Source organism: Geotrypetes seraphini, chromosome 12, assembly GCF_902459505.1.
Source record: "Geotrypetes seraphini chromosome 12, aGeoSer1.1, whole genome shotgun sequence".
Taxonomy (NCBI): Eukaryota; Metazoa; Chordata; class Amphibia; order Gymnophiona; family Dermophiidae; genus Geotrypetes; species Geotrypetes seraphini.
In genome coordinates this window covers 15,452,468-15,473,976 of record NC_047095.1, presented here as the reverse complement: position 1 = coordinate 15,473,976, position 21,509 = coordinate 15,452,468, and the positions used below count along the sequence as shown (strand labels likewise).

Below are 21,509 nucleotides of genomic sequence, written 5' to 3'. Positions count from 1 at the left end.
GTGAATCTGTTGCAGTAAGGGTATTTACCTCGGACTTAGAAGCGGAGTTTTTGTTCGCCACCTCAGGATTGTTACTTACTGCTCCGGTGTAAAAGTGGGTACCCACCCCCGACTTACCTAGTTTAAAGCCCTTCGAAGTAGGCGGGCTAATCGGTGTCCGAAGACGTTCTTACCTCTGTTGGTCAGGTGGAGTCCGTCTGGTCCCTGTAGTCCCTGTAGTGCCTCACCGTGATTCAGGAATCCGAAGTTCATTTCCCGGCACCATCGTTGTAGCCACTCATTCGTCTTCAGGATACGTTCGTCCCTGTCCCTTCCTCTGCCCCTAACAGGAAGAATTGAAGAGAATACTACCTGTGCCTCTGTCTGCTTCAGCCTCCTTCCCAGAGCTCCGAAGTCTCTAGCTATATCCTCCAGGGTGTTCTTGGCAGTGTCATTTGTTCCGATGTGGATGAGTAGCATTGGGAAGTGATCCTGGGGCCTTAGAAGTCGATCAAGACAAGCGGTCACATCTCGTATTCTGGCTCCGGGTAGACAGCAGACCTCCCTCGTCTGTAAATCCGGTCTGCATATTGGTCCCTCGGTGCCCCTCAACATGGAGTCCCCGATGGCTATCACTCTACGCTTCTTTTGGGGGTGTCGATCTGTTGTCCCCGGAGATGGGGATGTGTGTTGATCCTGGTCCTGCTCTACGTCGGTAGTCTCTTCCTGCTCTACGTCGGTAGTCTCTTCCTGCAAAACCAGGAATCTGTTCTTCAGATTCAGATGTGGAGTCGATGTGAAGCTGCCCTGGTGAGAGAAGGAGTAAGAAGGTGAAGAGATTGTAAATGAGGGGGGGGGAGAGGGGGGGTTTCCTACGTTTACCTGTGGAGGAGGTCACTAACTGCCAGGAGTCAGTGTCTCCATCCATCTCCTGAACTCCAGCAGTTGGTTTCTGTGTCGTCGGCCCTGGTGTCACCATGAGAGATCCGTCACGGGCCCGTTCCGTGATTTGGGATAGTTCCTGCACTATTCCATCGATATAGGCCTCATCCTCTCTGATGCCTCTCAGACGTTTCACCTCCTCCCTGAGGCTCCTTAGTTCCTGGATGATGTCGTCATCCTGCTGGCCGACCTCCTCTGTCTGTGTAGAGGCCGTAATGTACTGCTGTGGGATGGTCTCGGTCTGCACGGAGACGTCCTTTCCCGGTGCTGTGCTCTCCTCCGTCTGTATGTAGGCTGTGGTCAGCTCCCGGATCACCTCAGTGCAGGGGATGCCGATCTTGCTTGTGGGTTTCACACTCCTTGTCCGCCCTGCCATATCAAAAAAAGGGAGAGAGTGAATGAGAGAGAATAATCGAGAGAGAGTAAATGAGAGAGTATGAGAGATAGTATGAGAGTGAGGTTAGGGCCTCTGGAGGGTAAAGTTGAAAAGATAGATGTTAGAGAGATCTGAACAGTAGGTGTTTAGAATGTAGGATTTGCCCTACGGTGTCCTGTTGCCCTGGATTAGGCTCTTCTTAAGGCTCTTCGCAAAGGCTTACTTTTGCCAGAGGCGCGATTCTCTAACTATCACCGTCACATGGTTGACACACGATCGGCAGCTGCTTTTAAGGCGGTCACCGACAAGAGCGCCAGTTAGAGAATCCGTGCCTAAATGCCTACGATTAGTTGTGATAAAGTTAGAATTGTTTCTAAGGTATTTGGCTGTTTGTCTTTCAAATCCAACATTTAGTTTAACTGAGTGTTCATAATGTTTGGAAAGCACTTCTTTTTTGTTTTTTCATAAGACCTCAGAACCACCACTCCTCCGTCCCACCAAAGTGTCTATACGGGGAGTTACAAATGGTGAAATCCTCACCGGTCTCTTCAAAGTTTTAAATAACATGCATGACACTAATGGATTTGAAGTGCATTGTAGTGGGTAGACCCCTGACGAAACTTCAGTGAAACATGTCGGGTCTTACCGTTCAGTCCGCATGAAAAACAAGATTTCACCATTACTAAGTTAAGTAATAATACACTAAGAAATGCATGTTATTTAAAACTTTGACGAGACCGGTGAGGATTTCACCATTTGTAACTCCCCGTATATACACTTTGGTGGGACGGAGGAGTGGTGGTTCTGAGGTCTTATGAAAAAACAAAAAAGAAGTGCTTTCCAAACATTATGAATACTCAGTTAAACTAGATGTTGGATTTGAAAGACAAACAGCCAAATACCTTAGAAACAATTCTAACTTTATTGACCAGATTTCTAAGGAAACAATCAGCCTTTTCATACAATTAGGTGTGAGTCATTACATCAGCCACTGAGCTAGTGTAATTGCTCATGCTTAAGATTAGGCGCATGAATGTGGATTTCTGCTAGTATTCTATAGTATTCATACTTAATACACATCATCCTGGCTCCTAACTTTAGGCTATCTTTACAGAATTACCCTCTTAAGGGCTATAATTCTATAAACAGCCGCTAGGAAAATGGCACCATTTACAGAATTGTGGCTAGCGGCACCTATCTATAAACTTAAGTACCTGAAATTTAGGCAAGGGTTTTAAAGGCCTACATTTCAGGTGCCTAAGTTTTTGAAGACTTGTGCTTAAGGCTCTGCCCATAGAAATGCCCACTTTAGCATTAGGCACTGCTAAGTGCCATGTGATAGGCGCCTGCCTCTTACAGAATCAGATAGGTGCCTATCGCCCAATTAAATTTTTTTTTTTAACCAGTTGAGGCTATTTTTGCCAATTAAGTTAGGCACCCTTTATAGAATCATTCCCTTAATGTACTATAATGAGGTTTTGTTATGCTGTATTTTTATTATATAATTGATTTTCCATGCAATATAAGCTTTAAAATTTGCTCCCTTAAGGGGCAATTTTTTTAAGTATTTCCATGCATAAATCAGGGTTTTATGCACTGAAATCTGAATTTACATAATCCCTATTTTGATACAGCAGATAGGTGATATAAGATTGTAAGGAATTCCAGAGTGCCGAGCTGTCTAACCACATACTTCTCTCTTTGCATTTCAGTGACTCTCACAAGCAATAGGAATGACACTTCATTTGAGGGATTTCTTTTGCAAGCAAGGGAGGCTTCAAATGGAGAAATCCCTCTGGGCTCCTTTCTGATCAGTAACTCAGATGATATGCAAGCATTAAACTGCTCTAAATCTTTTGTAAGTCCTGATTCCATGTTACACATGTAGAGAGAATTAACAGAGCACCCTCCCATGACTCAACTGTGCTTCTCGCCCTGTGAATTTCCCCCTCACATTGAGAGGCTGATAAGTAAAACAAGTATTACACAACCAGGGTGTACAGGGCAAAGTTTTGAATTGGAGAGATGGGTTCTTATCCCAATGATCATATATGGTCTGTTACCTACTACCTGGAAAATGGGTTGTGGGGTACCACAAGGTTCCTAAAGCAGAAACAAAGATGAATACGTGAGGCAATTTGAAAACTTCCACAGCAGATATCAACCTCACTACTAAAGGATTTGATTGTAGAATGGCTTCACAACTTCTGTCAATATTCTGCTTATATTCATTCAAGCCTTCTATAAGATGATAGTAGATATGCTTATTCAATCAGCTTAATTGCTTACTGTTATATTAGCAGCTCCAGCCCCTAAATTGTGAGGACGCTGAAATAAGAGCTCCTGTTTGAACCCTTGAAAAAGCCCGTATGGGCGAAACGGGTCCCGTCGGGACAGGCTTATGCTTGAGACACTGCATTAAAGGATAAGTAAAAGACTTATAAGCGGCTGTTTTTCTTTATTAGATATTCATTTAATATAACAGTAAACAATTAAGCTGATTGAATAAGCATATCTGCTATCATCTTATAGAAGGCTTGAATGAATATAAGCAGAATATTGACAGAAGTTGTGAAGCCGTTCTACAATCAAATCCCTTGGTAGTGAGGTTGATATCTGCTGTGGAAGTTCCACAAGGTTCCCCCTTGTCCCCAAAATTGTTTAACATTATGATGCAATCTTTGTGTAAGATACTTGAAAACCTTTATGCAGATGACATCAGTATTCTCTTGTCTTTTAAGGATTCTGATAAGTCTGTATTAAAGTTGGGGCTTTAGAGAAATGGGTTACAACCCATAAGTGATTTATTCTATTTATTCATTCCATTTTCTGTGCCGTTCTCCCAGGGAAGCTCAGAATGGTTTACATGAATTTATTCAGGTACTCAAGCATTTTTCCTTGTCTGTCCTGGCGGGCTCATAATCTATCTAATGTACATGGAGCAATGGGGGAATTAAGAGACTTGCACAGGGTCACAAGGAGCAGCGTGGGTTTAAAATAATAAAATGTTGTTTTCAACAGATTTCAGAGGATGGATTTTACTTTTTCCAGTTCACAGATTTTTATTGATTTTAATAAAATACAAATGTAATACAAATATAAATGGTAACAAGGCAAGATACAGACAAGTTGCACAAAGCAAAGAATCATAAAATATTATCTATGCAATACAACAAGCTGACCCCCGCCTTTCTAAAAACAGAGTGTCAGCCAACCTACAGCCATAACCATATACAATATCCAAAGCAGAGGAACACCAAAGTTCCCCTCCCCCCCCCATATAAATATGGATAGCGAGCCATGATATAATGCATAAGTTCTGTTGTAGATATCTATATCCTAGCACGATAACTGAATGCCATCAGTCTGTATTGCAGTGAGAGTTTACTTTTTAACCGCAGACTGTTTATTACTGTACATAGCAATTATTAGGACAGCTTTAAAAAAAAATAAATTTATTTAATTTGTTTTCTATTCCGTTGTCCCCAAAGAGCTCGGAATTGGTTAAATGGTTCATTCTTGAGGTTTCACATTAGAATTACAGCAAAGATAATGAAATACTCATTTGAATTGTTACAAGCCAGTCCGGCAGGGCTAGGTGAGAGGGTATATATGATAGGGAAACCATGCTTTATAGTATTATTCCAACACATATGTAACTATGTGTATGTGTGTGCCTTGTATATGTGCATCTGTGCCAGGGGGAGGGGTCAGTGTATAAGTGCATGTGTTTGCATGTGTCTATTTGAGGTGGTTATTAATGTCAATATATGTGTGTGTTTTTCTGTGTGCATATTACATTACATTGATGTTTACTATCCCGCCAATACCTTTCAGTTCTAGGCGGTGTATCTCTGTTTGCTCTGACTGTGTCTGTAACAATGAAAGGGGAGAACAGAAGTGCAGTTTGAAAGCAGCAATTCCCTAACCACTATGGGGTTGGTAATGAAATTGATGTAACCGACCAGAAAGAGCTCCTGGCCAGTTAAATCGCTTGTTTAGGGCTAACCAGTCATATTCAGCAGCACTTAAGTGGATAGTGCCACTGAAAATGCAATGCAAAACCGACTATTTTGGGTGTGTTCAAAGGGTGGAGTCAGCATTTGGCTGGTTAAGTGCCAATATTCAGTACTTGACAAGGTAACCACCTACTGTAAATAAGTGTCCTAGATAGTATTTATTTATTTATTCATTCACTATTCTAGCCCGTCCTCTACAGGAGTCCAGAACGGGTTACAAGGATACATATACAAAGTATTCAGGAACAGAGATACATGCATTACAGAGTCAATAAAAATCAGTCCTGTTGATATGTAGTTCACCATAGCCGGTTAAATGCTGTATGGAGGGGCTTTTACAATACAACGTCTACATTTGATTTTGGACGATTTTCCTAAAATGTCCAAAAATCCAGTAGAAAAAATGGCCATTTTCAAACCAGAAAAACGTTTTATCTTTTCTTTTTTTGAAAATGGCCATTTCCTAGATGTGTATGTCATCTTTTTGACCCTTTTTCAGGGAAAAAAAACATCTAAATGAAAAACACGCAAAAACCAATGGAGGGTTGGGTGACTTGCCCAGGGTCACAAAGAGTGGCACTGAAGTAGCTGTTCAAACCACTAGGCTACTCCTCCACTCCATTCGATTTGTGGAGAGTAATTTTGTCAATGCATTGTCATTTTGTCATATTGTCAGCCCCTTAAGTATAATTAGTTTCCAATGTTACATTATACAGTTTTTTCCATTTGACTTCTCTGATTGGGGGGTATGTTCTCTTTTGTCTGGTTGAGGTGGTTCGGATTAGACGGTTGTTTAGGTATATTGGGCTGGGTAGAACTTGAATTGTATTCTTGCTTGAATTGGTAGCCAGTGTGAGAGGAGGTACGCCTCGGTGATGTGGTCATGTTTCCTCAGAGAGTAGATGAGTCTCAGGGCTATGTTCTGGACTGTTTGCAGAGATAGAGAATGTTACAATAGTCTAGGAGACCCAGCATTAGGGCCTGGACTAGGATCCGGAATTGTGTTTTGTCAAAGAATTTTCGCACTTGTCTTAGATTTCTCATGATTGCGAAGGATTTCTGTATTATTTTATTGATTTGTAGTTGCATGGTACAGCACCTGTCAATCATCATTCCCAGTAGTTTTAGAGTGGTTTGCATGGGGAATGTGTTGAGTTGATTACTAGGTTTGTAATGGATGGTGTCTTATCATTTTCTAGGAGAATGAATTTTGTTTTGTCTGAGTTTAGTTTCAGTTTGTGGTCTTTCATCCAAGTTGTTATTGTTTCTAATGTTTTATGTATAGTGTCTGTCATGGAGGGTTTTGGTTGATCAAAAGGGAGAAGAATGGTGATGTCGTCTACATAGCTGTAAGAGATTATGTTTGATTTATCTAGATAGGTGCTGAGGGACACGATGTAGAGATTGAAGAGTGTGGAGGATAAAGGGGAATCCCTGAGGTACGCCACAGGGGGTTCTGACTTTTCGTTGCCTGATTTTACACTGTAGGATCTGGTGTTTAAGAATCCTTGGAACCATGTGTGCACTTTGTCTGTGATACCAATTGCATCCAGAATTTGTAGAAGAATGTTATGGTCAACCAGGTCAAACGCTGGGGTTAGATCTAGTTGTATGAGGAATATTTTTTTTCCTGTACTGAGGAATTGTCTAGCTGTGTCCAAGAGGGATCTTAGTAGTGTTTCAGTGCTATAATTGGTTCTGAAGCCAGATTGTGTATGGTGGAGTATGTTGTGGTCTTCTAGATAGTCAGTGAGGAATTTGGCTATTAGGCCTTCCATTATTTTGACATAAAGTGGTATTGATGCTATGGGTCTGTAGTTGGAAGGTTGATCCGTTGCTCCTTTAGGGTCTTTTAGGATAGGGGTGACAATGATTTCGCTGAGGTCTTGTGGGAAACGGCCGTCTGTGAGCATTGTTTGCGTCCATTGTAGGAGGAGAGAGCGGAATTTGATACTGGCTTTTTTAGTAGATATGGAGGACAGTGGTTTAGGACACAGGCTGAGTGACTGTATTTTTTGTAGAGTTTGTTGAAGTCTTACCATTGTATAGTGGGGAAGAGGGACCAGGTTCTATCTGATGCTGTTGATTCTTTGTCTGAAGGGATTATAGTGATCTCATCTAGGAGACTTGGGTTTCCAGTGAGGTTGGTCCTGGCATTTGTGATTTTATTTTTGAAGTGTTCTGCTAGCGTGGAGGCTGAGGGGGGAGGGGTGTTAACATTGGCCAGGTAAGGTTTGGTGTCTGTGAGTTCTTTCAGTATTTGGAATAGTTTTTTAGTGTCTTGGGTTTCTCTGCCTATTAGGTTGGAGTAGTATGTTTTTCTTTTTTCTTTTAATTGTAGCTTGTATTGTAGGATGAGTATTTTCCATGCGATTTTTGTGGGTTCTTGGTTGGTTTTCCTCCATTTTCTTTCGAGTTGTCTGCATTGTCTTTTGAGTAAGAGTGGTTCGTTGTCAAACCATTTGTCAGATCGTCTGTTGATTCTGGTTTTTGTTTGTATTGGGGCTAGCTCATTTAAGGTGGCTTTACTTAAGCTGTTCCATTGTGAAATGAAGTCTTTGGGGTTAGATTGTTGGATTAATTTGTCTATTTTTGACCAGAATTTAGAGGGGTCGATATGTTTACGTGAGTTGTAGGTTAGTTTTTGGGATTTTGGTTTGGATTCAGTGGCGTACCTAGGGTATGTGGCACCCGGGGCCCATCATTTTTTGACACCCCCCCCCCCCATGTAAAAAAATATTTTTTGTAATGACCATGAAACAGAATAAATGGTCAGAATAGAAACAGGCAGTGAAAATTTTCTTATATTCCAAACATAACATAACATAAATTATGTCTGAATTGTCATGACATCAGAAGTACATATGGAGTAGTTGCAGGTGATGCTTGGGACAGTTCTGATTGTGTTAGTTCGGTTTTATGTGTTTTTTGAATAGAAGGGTTTTTATTTCTTTTTGAAGGTTTTGCAGTCTGTGGTCGATGTCAATTGGTTGTAGAGTTGGGGGTCGAGTGTTGCAGCTCGAATGGCTAGGAGGTTGTCGAACAGTTTTTTTTCTTTTGACGTTTTTGGTTGGAGGGTGTGTGAATGGTGTGTGAGTTCTCCTATGTCTGTTTGAAGTGAATTGAATTATTTAGCTGAAGAAATTAGTTACCCCCTCATCCCACACACATTAATTCTCTTCCATTTTTGTTCCCATTATAAAAAACACTGATAAGTTCCCAGAAAAAAAATACATTAAAATAAGAAGTGAAAACAAAGGCCCCTACAGATGAGAACATAACATAAGAATAGCCTAACTGGGTCAGACCAATGGTCCATCATGCCCAGTAGCCCATTCTCATGGTAGCCAATCCAGGACACTAATACCTGGTCAAAACCCAAAGCGTAGCAACATTCCATGCTACCGATCCAGGGCAAGCAGACACTTCCCCCATGTCTTAATAACAGATTATGGACTTTTCCTCCAGGAATTTGTCCAAATCTTTCTTAAAACCAGCTACACTATCTGCTTTTACCATAACTTCTGGCCACTTCATTTTTAAGTTTAGATCTTTCCTTTCAAACAGAGACCTTGCTAGATGTCAAATACAGCACAAGGTAACTTCACATGGATTTAGCTGTGCAGGAAATGTGAATCTCCTCATACACCCACCATATAGTGCAAAAATGTGCAAAGGTCTGTTTTTTTCTTTCGATCACTACATAGCCTAATGCCACACAAGCAGCGCTGTTACAAACATATTCTGTAGGTCAATGCTAAGGATAACAAAGTTTCCTTCCTTGGACCAGAAGGAGATAAACCACTGGAAGAGATCCCAAAACAACACCCAAAGACCCACTCAGTGTGTGAACCAGTTGAGTGGAGTGGACTAACTGGGGGGTGGAAATGGGCCCGGAGTTTGCTCAGCAGAATTTCCCAGACCACCTCTTCCTCTCAACACATTGACACGCTGCCACCATCACCACTAGGAACACCTCACTGGGTAGGCCAGCTATGCTATAAACTTTATAAAACACATTATTATATTTTCTTATAAAGCACATATTTTAACTGAACTCTCTGACATCCTCAGCCTTTCCATTCACAAAAATAGAAGAAAGAAAAGTTCCCATTTCCTGCTGTCTCATGTCCCCGGCCTATACAATATTTTTTTTCTGCAGACCCTTCAAAAGTCTGACCAAATCCTCGTTTCACTTGCATTATAAAGTACTGAGGATGCCATCTCTCCCCAAACCCAGGTCCTAAAGTCTAAGACAGTAGCGCAAACTAATGCTGCCAGATACAGGAAAAAATTTTTTGATTCGATTCAGCCCTATTGAATTGGTTTTTCAATTCGATTTTCCTGCCCAGTTGGGTGATTTTTTTCAAAACTCCTGGTGGGTTTTATAGCTTTTTCACCCCCTTTGGCTTCTCCTAACCACACTGGCGCTGTGGTGTAAATAAAATAAAGAAACAAAAAGGACTTTTCCTCTCTCTGTTAAATCCTAGCTCACGTTTGCAGTCCAACACCAGCTCTGGCAGGATACACATTTCAAATCTGACATATTATAATCACAAAACAGAAAATAAAATTAATTTTTCTACCTTTTGTTGTCTGGTTATATTTCAAATCTTGTTGGTCCAAGGCTCTGGTTTTCTTCTGATAACTTGCTTGCCAGGGTCTCCTTCTTTCTGCATGCTAACCATCCATCTGCCAACTCTGTACTCCATTTCCATTTCCCTTCCCTTCCCAGGAAGTCTGGTATCTTTCCTTTTTTTCATCTCCCTCCACAGATCCACCTTTTCTTAAATACCCTTTCATCCGGCATCTCTCCCTCCTTCCCCACTACCCCAGAGTCCACCATCTCTCCCTTTCTTTTCCTAATTACCCTCCTATCCAGTATCTCTATCCCTCCTCCACACCATCTCTTGTGTCCAATTTCTCTCCCTTTCTGTTCCTTCCCTCCCTAAATCCCATGGTCCATCATCTCTCTCCCTCTCCTCTATTTTCAGACCCATTATTTCTTCCCTCCCCCCCAAAGTTTGGCATATGCACGTCTCTTTGAACATCCCTTTCCCTCCGTGTACTTCTAAATCATGGTCCCCCCCAAAGGCCTGTCCCCCCTTAAAGGTCTGCCTGTCCCCCCTTGAAGGCCTGCACCCCCCTTGAAGGCCTGTCCCATTCCATTGTAGGCCTGTCTCCCCCATGAAGGCCTGCCTGTCCCCCCCTTGAAGGTTTGCACCCCCCGAAGGCCTGCATCCCCCCAAAGGCCTGTCCCCCACTTGAAGGCCTGTCCCACCCCCTTGTAGCTTCTCCCCCCCCCCTTGTAGGCCTGTCCCCCCTTGAAGGTCTGCCTGCCTGCCTTCCCCCCCCCCCTTGAAGGCCTGTCCCCCCTTGAAGGCCTGCACCCCCTTGAAGGCCTGCACCCCCCCCGAAGGCCTGCACTCCCTTGAAGGTCTGCACCCCCCGAAGGCCTGTCCCCCCCTTGAAGGCCTGTCCCACCCCCTTGTAGGCCAGTCCCCCCCTTGTAGGCCTGTCCCCCCTTGAAGGCCTGCCTGCCTGCCTTTCCCCCCCTTGAAGGCCTGCACTCCCTTGAAGGTCTGCACCCCCCCGAAGGCCTGTCCCCCCCTTGTAGGCCTGTCCCCCCCTTGAAGGCCTGCCTGCCTTTCCCCCCTTGAAGGTCTGCACCCCCTTGAAGGTCTGCACCCCCCCAAAGGCCTACACCCCCCCGAAGGCCTGCACCCCCCCCCGAAGGCCTGCCTGCCCCCCCTTGAAGGCCTGCACCCCTTGAAGGTCTGCACCCCCCCCCGAAGGCCTGTCCCCCCTTGAAGGCCTGCCTGCCTGCCTGTCACCCCCCTCCCCCTTGAAAGCCTGCCTGCCTGCCCGCCCGCCCCACCCTGAAGGCCTGATGCCCTGACCCACCCCGAAGGACCGCTCGCCCCCCTGGCCTCCCCGCACCACCTATGAAGCAGCCGCAGCAGGATCGCGAAGTCAGCGTCAGCGATCACTGCGCTGCTTCCTGCACCACGGTCCCGCCCCTCCTCTGACATCAGAGGAGGGGCGGGATCGCGGCGCAGGAAGCAGCGCCTAAGCAGCGCAGGGATCGCTGACGCTGACTTCGCGATCCTGCTGCGGGCTGCTTCACAGGTGGTGCAGGAAGGTCAGTGGGGCGAGCGGTCCTTCGGGGGTGGGGGGGGACTGAACGGCAAGGCCGGGAGCACTCCCTTAGGGCTGGCACCCGGGGCGCACCGCACCCCCCCCCCACCCCCCCTTGATACGCCACTGTTTGGATTTGCTTTTGGCCCAATTGATATTGAAGGAGTATGTGTAGTGGTCTGACCATAGTGATTGAGACCACTTTCCATTTGATATCTGAATATCTGGGAGAAGGGGCTGTTGCGTCTGAAGGCTGCGATGTCGATTTGGTGTCCTTTTTCATGGATGGTTTGTGGGTCTAGGATCTTGTATGTTAAGGCTTCGAGAAAGGATAGTAGGTTTTCTACTTGTTTTGGAGGAGTGATCTTCGAGATGAAGGTTTAGATCTCCTAGGATTAGGTTGTATGAGGTCGTTAGTGAATTTCGGTATATGAAATCTTCGAATTCCGATTTTGCAGTGTTCCAGTTTCCTGGTGTTATATAGCATAGCATGCATGTCATGGATTCTTTTAGCATGGAGCATGAGAGCTGGCATGCTAGAAGGTCCATGTAAGGAGTGGATATTTTGTCTAGTGTATTTATGTTAAGTGATTTTCTGATTATAATGGCTAGACCTCCTCTTCTTTTGTTTTCTCTGTAGGCCACTTCTGTTTTGTAGACTTTTGGGCAGATTTCAGTAATCCTGGGGTCTTCGTCTGATGTTAGCCAGGTTTCTGTGAGGAATAGGCAATCTATGTTCTCGTTTTTTATCCAGTCTTATATGTGTTCTGTTTTTGGGCCTACGGCTCATATGTTGAGGTAGACACATGTAAGAGTGGTGAATTCTATTTGTGTACCGGTTGTTGTTAAAGGGTATATGAGTGTTCTTGGGTAGGTATATGTTTTGGACTTGGGGGGGTAAGAAGGTCTTCCTTTCCAAGTTGGAGTGATGGTGTGTTGTATATAGGTCTGGTGATTGTGTTCCCTGTGATAGACCTGTTTGAGTAGATTCTGTTTGTAGTTGTGATGATTGGTATTGAGTAGATATAGTTTGCATTTGTCTTGCTGTTGGTTAGGAGCAGGAGTAAGATTATGACAATTAGCATTCTTTTCTTTGGTAGTTGATTCATCTTGGGAGTTGGTTGTTTTGGGTTTTTTTGTACTGGAAGTAGTTTTCTCACACAAGCAGCAAGATTAGACCACCAACTCTCTACTTTGTTGATAACGACTCCTAACTACAGAACATTTAGAAAAGATATAAAAACCATACTATTTTAAAAAACCCTGATACCCAACAATCGAAACCAACCTAATGCCTCTCTGCTCTCTAAAACAACCTAACGCCACAAGATCTACCTCATCTCTACGAACCAATCTAACTATTCTATAATTCCTCTGGAAATGGCCAGATAGATCCTTTATGTAATCCGCCTTGAACCACAAGGTAACGGCGGAACAGAAATCACTAATGTAATGTAATGTTCCATTGAGTTGGAAAGAATATAAAGAGGTGTACGTACCTTTATTCCCACTCGTATTAATAGAAAGTAATTTAATAACAGAGCACCTAGCTCTCTGATCTCGTTTTCTTTATATTCTTCTACACAGATGTATATGTCCTGTCTATTTTATAAAGGCTGTCAAAAAACAAGGAGTGAGGGTTGACCAATGGCTACCAACAAAGTGTCCCAGAAACAGGATTAGTATATAACAAAAAATAGTTTATTGATTTCCTATTTTATAAAGGCAAAACAAGCCCCCTTTTATAAAACCGTAGTGCGGATTTTAGCACCAGCTGCGGTGGTAACAGCTGTGACGCTCAAGAATTCTATGGGCATCAGAGCTGTTACCACCGCAGCAAGTGCTAAAAACCACACTATGGTTTTGTAAAACAGGGGGGGGGGAAATAAATGAACAAAGTTTTATCTGCAAAGAGGCAGGAGTACCTTATGTATATATATGTCAATAGAAATTGGGGCATATGTGTGTGGTTTATAAAATGCATGTGCTGTCACCAGTCCACCCGGATTGAACTTGTTCTTTTCATCTTCTGTGGGGGTTTTTTCCTGACAGGATGCCGTAAGTCAAACATCTAATAAGAAGAAAACAAGCATTCAAGTAACTTGGATTGCTCCATATGGCTTTACCAGTGACATTGAAATCAAGTAATTCATTTATTTATTTATTTATACAATTTCAAATTATTTTCCAAGCATAACATCTTTTACAGAAAGTATGTTCAAGAAATATAAATTTAAATTAACTTTCAATCCTGAAAGATAAATCAAACATATTAAAACATAAGAAAAGCATATAGCTATTTTAAACTTGATCCACTCGAGTCCACAAACTTGGATCCAAGACTTTAGAAAGAGTAATTTTAAGTAATTCTATTTTTTTTATGCATCCTACCATGCAAATTACTCCTACCTGTGCTATTGCATGCTATGAACTTCAGAAGGTCATTGACAAACTTACTCTCCACAAATTGAACGGGCATACTACAACGTCTTTCCGAGAGATGGAGATCATGCCATGGTTGAAGTTGTCAGTGCTCATCTGTAAAAGAAAAGGAAGGAGGCGATGATGAGGAATCGAAACCCATGTAGAGTTTCTAGAGTTGAATGGACAAGCAGTGGTGTGAGTTAGGCTGATTGTGGTGGTGAAAGTAGTCAGATTAGGTAGAGAAAAGGATACCCAATGTCAGGTCAGGATGAATGAAGGCGAGAAGAGAACATCATCATTGTTAGGGAGTTTAGTGAATCGTGTTGAGGACTAATAGTTGGTGGGAGCACCTCAGATTGAAGTTGGGACTACATCATTTTTTTTTTATAACGTGTAGAAATAAAACAAAAACCTAAAGGAAAAAATAATACATTTTTTATTGGACTAACTTAATGTAGTTTATGATTAGCTTGTGAAGGTAACACCTTCTTCCTCAGATCATGGCCACCATACCATTTCAGGTTTCTTTTTAAATAAGGTTACCATATGGCTCCAGGAAAAAAAAAAGAAGACAGATTGAGATATCCGGGTTTTATTTCTGGTGAAAGCAATGGAAGTAAAACCCAGATGTCTCAATCTGTCCTTTTTCTGGAGCCATATGATAACCTAGTTTAAAATTCCTGTTGACTATTGCACCAACTCCAAGCTCTCATTCTTGCTAGGGCTTAAAAATATGTAATTGAAGGGGTAAATGTGCTTAATCCCCAGTACATGAGAAGAGCTACCACTGCATGGGACATAATCACTAACATACAGACAGCCATAGAATCAAAATTTACATATAATATTCACAAGAAATTGGAAAAGACATAAAAGCAATTAAAAAAAAATAAAAAACAAAACCCACTGACCTTAGAACAATGAACAGGCCTTCAGACAGATAGTGAGTAACTTATCAGAACAAACCTTAACACAGTGGGCTAGCGTTCAGACAGACAGCAGTATGCCGGAACAGCTTTATAAGACACCACAGACCGTCTATTCTTAGGGCAACGTCTCTCAAACTTTTTTAGCTCCGGCACACTAAACGGAGCAAATGGTTTTTGCAGCACATTATATTTGAAATTATAAAAACAGCAAAACCAACAAAAAAAAATGACCCCCCCTCCCTCCCCCCATTTTATGAAGCCATGTTATTATTTATTAGTGCCGGCCACAGCGGTAAAAGCTCTGATGCTTCATAGAATTCCTCTGAGCGTCATTACGTTTACCACTGTGTCTGGCGATAAAAAACACCAATGTGGCTACATAAATGGGGGGGTAAATTTGAGAGTTATTTATTTAAAGTTCTTTTAACACCCCCCTCCCCCCTCTTTTACTATCTACTTTAGTTTCATCGTTGTTACAATAACTTACCCCCCTTTTACAAAACCGTAGCGCAGTTTGTAGTACTGGCCAAGGTGGTAACAGCTCCGACGCACATAGCAATTTTATAAACGTCGGAGCTGTTTCCATTGCAGTCAGCACTAAAAACTGTGCTATGGTTTTGTATAAAGGGGGGTAAGTTATGCATGAGTAATGGTAACAACGATGAAACTATAGTAGATAGAATAGAATTGGTAATCAATGCAATGGATGAGCTTGTTTTTGAGTGCAAATTGACTCAATGCAGCTTGATGGTCAAGAAGCAAATATGCATTTCATCGTCCACCATCTGAAAATCCCACGTTTGCAACGTTAAGAAGATCTAAACGGTAACAAAGCTCTGAATGCTTTGTTGCTCAGGTTAGGGTGACTACGGCACACAAATTTAAAATAAAATTACTTGCTGGACATAAACTGGATGGAGTCAGTCTAGAGCAGTGGTCTCAAACTCAAACCCTTTGCAGGGCCACATATTGGATTTGTAGGTACTTGAAGGGCCTCAGAAAAAAATAGTTAATGTCTTATTAAAGAAATGCCAGTTTTGCATGAGGTAAAACTCTTTATAGTTTATAAATCTTTCCTTTTGGCTAAGTCTTAATAATAATATTGTCATTTATAGCTAAAGAGACATATGATCAAGAAACTGTTTTGTTTTACTTTTGTGATTATGATAAACTTATCAAGGGCCTCAAAATAGTACCTGGCCAGTTGCATGTGGCTCCTGGGCAACGAATTTGAGACCACTGGTCTAGAGGATGGCTACTAAAATGGTCAGTAGCCTTAAACATAAAGGCCCTGATTCTGTATAGGACGCCCAGGAGAGGTGAATCGGTCCTACACTAAACCCCGATTATGTAACCGGCGTCCATGGTACAGACGCCGGTTAGAGAATCGGGTTAAATTAGACGCGGCCGCTATACTTATGGCAGCAAGAGATCTCCCTGCTGCAATAAGTATATCGGCCGTGGTCGCGGCCGCCTGTCCCATCGCCGACAGGAGGATGCCCAGTCCTCCTATCGGAACCCCCCTGGAACCCCCCTCCCCCCAAACTGGTATCCGCGGGCAGGAGGATGGCCAGTCCTCCTGCCGGAATGCCCCTGGAACCCCCTCCCCCCAAACTGGTAATCGCGGGCAGGAGGATGCCCAGTCCTCCTGCCGGAAAGCCCGATGACCCCCCCCCCCAAACTAATCTTTACATGTTGGTCGGCTGAACGGGTCTTGCTGCCGTTCAGCCGACGGGCCCGCCTTGTGGAAATGAGACGGGCCCGCCCCTTCCCGGCCCATCCCCGCTAAATCTAAGGCCTGATTGGCCCAGGCTCTAGAAGCCTGGACCAATCAGGCCTTAGGCATAGTGGGTCCGCTAATCCTAAGGCCTGATTGGCCCAGGTGCCTAGCCTTAGATTTAGCGGGGATGGGCCGGGAAGGGGCGGGCCCGTCTCATTTCCACGAGGCGGGCCCGTCGGCTGGACGGCAGCAAGACCCGTCCAGCCGACCAACATGTAAAGGTTAGTTTGGGGGGGGGTCGTCGGGCTTTCCGGCAGGAGGAATGGGCATCCTCCTGCCCGCGATTACCAGATTGGGGGGGAGGGGGGTTCCAACAGGAGGACTGGGCATCCTCCTGTCGGCGATGGGACAGGCGGCCGCGACCGCGGCCGCTATACTTATTGCAGCAGGGAAATCCCTTGCTGCCATAAGTATAGCGGCCACGTCTACTTACAATGTAGACCAGCATTTTGCTGGCCTACATTTTAAGCGTCTCTTCCTCTACTAGGGAGACGAGTAGGGCCACCTAGGTTCGCCTAAGGCGCTTAGGCGAGCTTAGGCGTCTTGCGGGTCTCCCTAGGCTCCCGGAGGCGCCTTCAGTATAGGCGGTCTGCCTGGGGAGCATTTTTTTAAAAAACGTGCATCCGATTGGCTGATTAGACAGCTGTAGGACGCCTACAGATGCCTAAAATCGGGACACACTTTGGAGAATCAGGCCCAAAGTGTATGGGGACAGACTTAAAGATCTCAACAAAAGAAAGTTAGGAGAAGGAAGATGTGATAGAGATATTTAAATATCTCGGTGACATGCGCGGGTAAGGGTTTTATTATATTAGATACCACTCCCAGTGGCATAGCAAGGGAGGTTGACGCCCCCATCGCCATGCCACACACCCCTGATATGCTCTTCCTCACTGCCCCTGCATTGCCACACCCCCTCCTGCACCTCTTCACATCTTCGCTGGCAGCGAGTAGGCTTTCCTACCATTGCTTGCACCGGCTGCACCTTCTTTAAGTCATCACTTCCTGGTCCAACAAACGGGAAGTGATGTCAAAGAGAGGGATGAGGCCAGAGTGAGCAGCGTGTAGGACAGCCTTCTTATTGCTGGTGAAGATTTGAAAAGGTAGGGGGGTGGGAGTGCTTCTCAGAGACTCCTCCCATTACCGGGGAGGAGGGGAAGATGTGAGGTGTCGACGCCTCTGCCAAGTTGACACCCAGGGCCCTCTGCCCCGCACTCCACTATACCACCGGCCACTCTTCAAATCTTCCAGCTTCTCTCCCCTCCCCCACAGAAGAAAGATAAATAGCAAGTGAATCTACAGTACAATTAGTACTGAACATTCTCATAGCTTAGCATAAAGTAATATGATTTATTTTTTTCTTTTTAGGGCCACTTTTGTAGCTAATAAACCCACTTACTGGACTAATGTTCAAGGACCAAGGCTCTCATACAGTGGAGCAAACAGCGGGCCCACCATCATGGTTGGTATCACCTCATTTGGCTTAAACTGAAGTATCCATCTGAAATGCTTTTGAGGATCTTCATTACAAATTATGGGCCCCTTTAATCAAACTGCGCTGGAGGCTTTTAGCGTGAGCCGGCGCGGTAAATGTTCTGACACTCAAAGAATTCCTAAGAGCGTCGGAGCACTTACCTCGCCGGCCCGCACTAAAAATCTCTAGCGCAGCTTGATAAAAGGTGGGGTATGCTAGGCGCAAAGCTTAACTTAGATTTAAGTCATGCCTTTTAAGCTCAAGGTGAGTTACATTCAGGTATTTCCTTATTCCCGGAGGGTTTACTATCTAAGTTTGCACCTGAGGCAATAAAGGGTTGGGGGGGGAGGCAAGTCTATAGCATGAGTGCCACAATTTCTGTTATAATTTTTATTTATTTTTATTTATTCAATTTTCTATACCGTTTTCCCAGGAGAGCTCAGAACAGTTTTGCATGAATTTGTTCAGTTACTCAAGCATTTCTCCCTGTCTGTCCCAGCGGGCTCACAATCTAGCTAATGTACCTGGGGCAACGGGGGGATTAAGTGACTTGCCCAGGGTCACAAGGAGCAGCGTGGGTTTGAACCCACAACCCCAGGGTGCTGAGGATGTAGCTTTAACCACTGCGCCACAAGAGTAATATTTAGGGCACACTACTTACGCGTAGCAGGAGTAAATGCATGTACCTAAATGCACGTAACTTATAGTATGTCCATGCTGCTTCCTCTCAGAATGGCCCCTAGCGTCTGCTCTCTAGAGTTATAGAATACTGCTGAGCACATGTCTAACACTTAGGCGTGTGCTTGCTACAATTACACAGATGCTAGTATTCTATAATCAAAACATCTGATATTCAGCCAGTGGTGGTCAGCATTTTACTGCTACCGGCTACCGGTGTCTAAGTTAGAACATAAGTACATAGGAATAGCCTTACTGGGTCAGACCAATGGTCCATCAAGCCCAGTAGCCCGTTCGCACAGTGGCCAATCCAGGTGACTAGTACCTGGCCAAAATCCAAGGTGTAGCAATATTCCATGCTACCGATACAGGCCAAGCAATGGCTTCCCCTGTGTCTTTCTCAATAACAGACGATGGACTTTTCCTCCAGGAACTTGTCCAAACCTTTCTTAAAACCAGCTATGTTATCCGCTCTTACCACAACCTCTGGCAAGTTAATTAAGAAATACCGTTTAAAACGGCAAAAAACATTAACGTTGAAGCGCCTACCAGCGCCTAAAAAATTAGCCAGAATCACACCTCCATAGGCGCTTTAGGCTGCCTAATGCCACTGTGGGCGTGATTAATGCCGGAAGGGGTGTTAGGAAGCCTAAAGCGTCTACAAAGGCATGATTTACAGCAAAGATAGGCACCGGAAATGTAGATCTGGAAAATCCTGGCCTATTTTTCCGGTGCCTATCTTCCCTGGAGGCACGATTCTATATACAGCACCCTTGTGTGATTGACATACAATCAGCAACCGCTTTTTAGGTGGCTGCCAGTATCAGCACTGTATAGAGAATCTGGGCCTAAATACGCAATTGGCACCAAACTTTAGACCACCTGTTATAGATTGAGGGGCTGACTTGCCCAAGATCACAGGAAGTTTCAGCAGGACTTACTTCTCTGATTCTTAGCCCACTGTTCTACCCATCAGATGCCAGCACCAAGATAATTTGCCTCTTTGCGGATGATACCAAAATCTGCAATAGAGTAGACACGCTGGATGGTGTGAATAACATGAAGAAAGACCTGGCGAAGCTTGAAGAATGGTCTGAAATTTGGCAGCTAAAACTTAATGCTAAGAAATGCAAGGTCATGTATTTGGGCTGCAAAAATCCGAGGGAACGGTATAGTTTAGGAGGTGAAGAACTCATGTGTACGACGGAAGAACGCAGAGAGAGGGGGGACATGATCGAGACGTTCAAGTATCTCACGGGCCGCATCGAAGCGGAGGAAGATATCTTCTTTTTCAAGGGACCCACGGCAACAAGAGGGCATCCGTGGAAAATCAGGGGCGGGAAACTACGAGGTGACACCAGGAAATTCTTTTTCACTGAAAGGGTGGTTGATCGCTGGAATAGTCTTCCACTGCAGGTGATTGAGGCCAGCAGCGTGCCTGATTTTAAGGCCAAATGGGATCGGCACATGGGCTCTATTCACAAGGCAAAGGTAGGGGAGGGTCATTAGGGTGGGCAGACTAGATGGGCCGTGGCCCTTATCTGCCGTCTGTTGCTATGACTTGGGTGTGATTGTATGTGATGATCTTAAGGTGGCCAAACAGGTTGAAAAGGTGATGGCAAAAGCTAGAAGGATGCTAGGGTGCATAGGGAGAGGTATGGTCAGTAGGAAAAAGGAGGTATTGATGCCTCTGTATAAGACTCTGGTGAGACCTCTTATAGAATATTGTGTACAATTCTGGAGGCCACACCTTCAAAAAGATATAAAAAGGATGAAATCGGTCCAGCGGGAGGCTACTAAAATGGTGTATGGTCTTTGTGATAAGGTGTATGGAGACAGACTTAAAGATCTCAATCCATTTACTTTGGAGGAAAGGCGAGAGAGGGGAGATATGATAGAGATGTTTAAATACCTACGTAATATAAATGAATGTGCATGAGTCGAATCTCTTTCATTTGAAAGGAAACTCTGCAATGAGAGGGCATAGACTGAAGTTAAGAGGTGCTAGTCTCCAGAGTAATTGGAGGAAATTCTTTTTTACGGAATGGGTGGTAGATGCGTGAAACACTCTCCCAGAAGAGGTGGAGGAAACAGAGACTGTGTCTGAATTCAAAAGGGCCTGGGATAAGCACGTGGGATCTCTCAGAGAGAGAAAGAGATAATGGTTACTGTGGCTGGGCAGACTAGATGGGCCATTTGGCCTTTATTTGCCATCATGTTTCTATATGGGTGCAAATTAATGTTTTATGTCAACTGATGTACTTTAAACACTGATCTTGTACTGCTTTCTTTCAGAATCCTGCTATCTATTGTGGCTTATTCATGCTGACTGCTCTACTGAAATGATTGGGAGGATGATACCTTTTTCAGTGACTGGAAAAACTCACATTTTACATATGTGGTTTTAAATATGTTTGAATAAAATGCTATTGATGATACTTCGGCTTTTAAGCAATGTGAATACAATCTGTAATTGAGTCTTGCATGGTAAAGATTTTGTATATTGGCCAACAGGCCAGATTAATTTGCAAATAGGCTCTTTTCTGAGAGTTTTAAATTGGCCAGAAGGGGTTCCCTGAATGGCGAAATTTAAAAAATTATTATAGCTTGCAGTTCTATGCTTCCAGACAGATTTGATAGAACATCAGGCCGCCCGATGGTATAAATTAATATCTGAATTCTTGAATAAAAAGTCAAAAACTTATCTTAGAGACATTTGGAGCATTGAGATAAAGCAGAATATTTCTGCATCTTAATGGCCACGAATTTG

General features: G+C 43.8%; 1 protein-coding gene across 1 annotated transcript in view; it reads left to right on the top strand.

The window, feature by feature from the left end:
* The window catches only part of LOC117346939 (putative ferric-chelate reductase 1), a 50,752-nt gene extending 29,243 nt beyond the window's left edge, over nucleotides 1-21,509 (top strand). Inside the window, exons 3-6 of the mRNA XM_033917228.1 lie at nucleotides 3,010-3,155; nucleotides 13,507-13,598; nucleotides 17,956-18,049; nucleotides 21,035-21,509. Coding sequence (XP_033773119.1) covers nucleotides 3,010-3,155; nucleotides 13,507-13,598; nucleotides 17,956-18,049; nucleotides 21,035-21,085 — 383 coding nt within the window. The 3' untranslated portion in view covers nucleotides 21,086-21,509. The remainder of the gene's footprint in view (nucleotides 1-3,009; nucleotides 3,156-13,506; nucleotides 13,599-17,955; nucleotides 18,050-21,034) is intronic.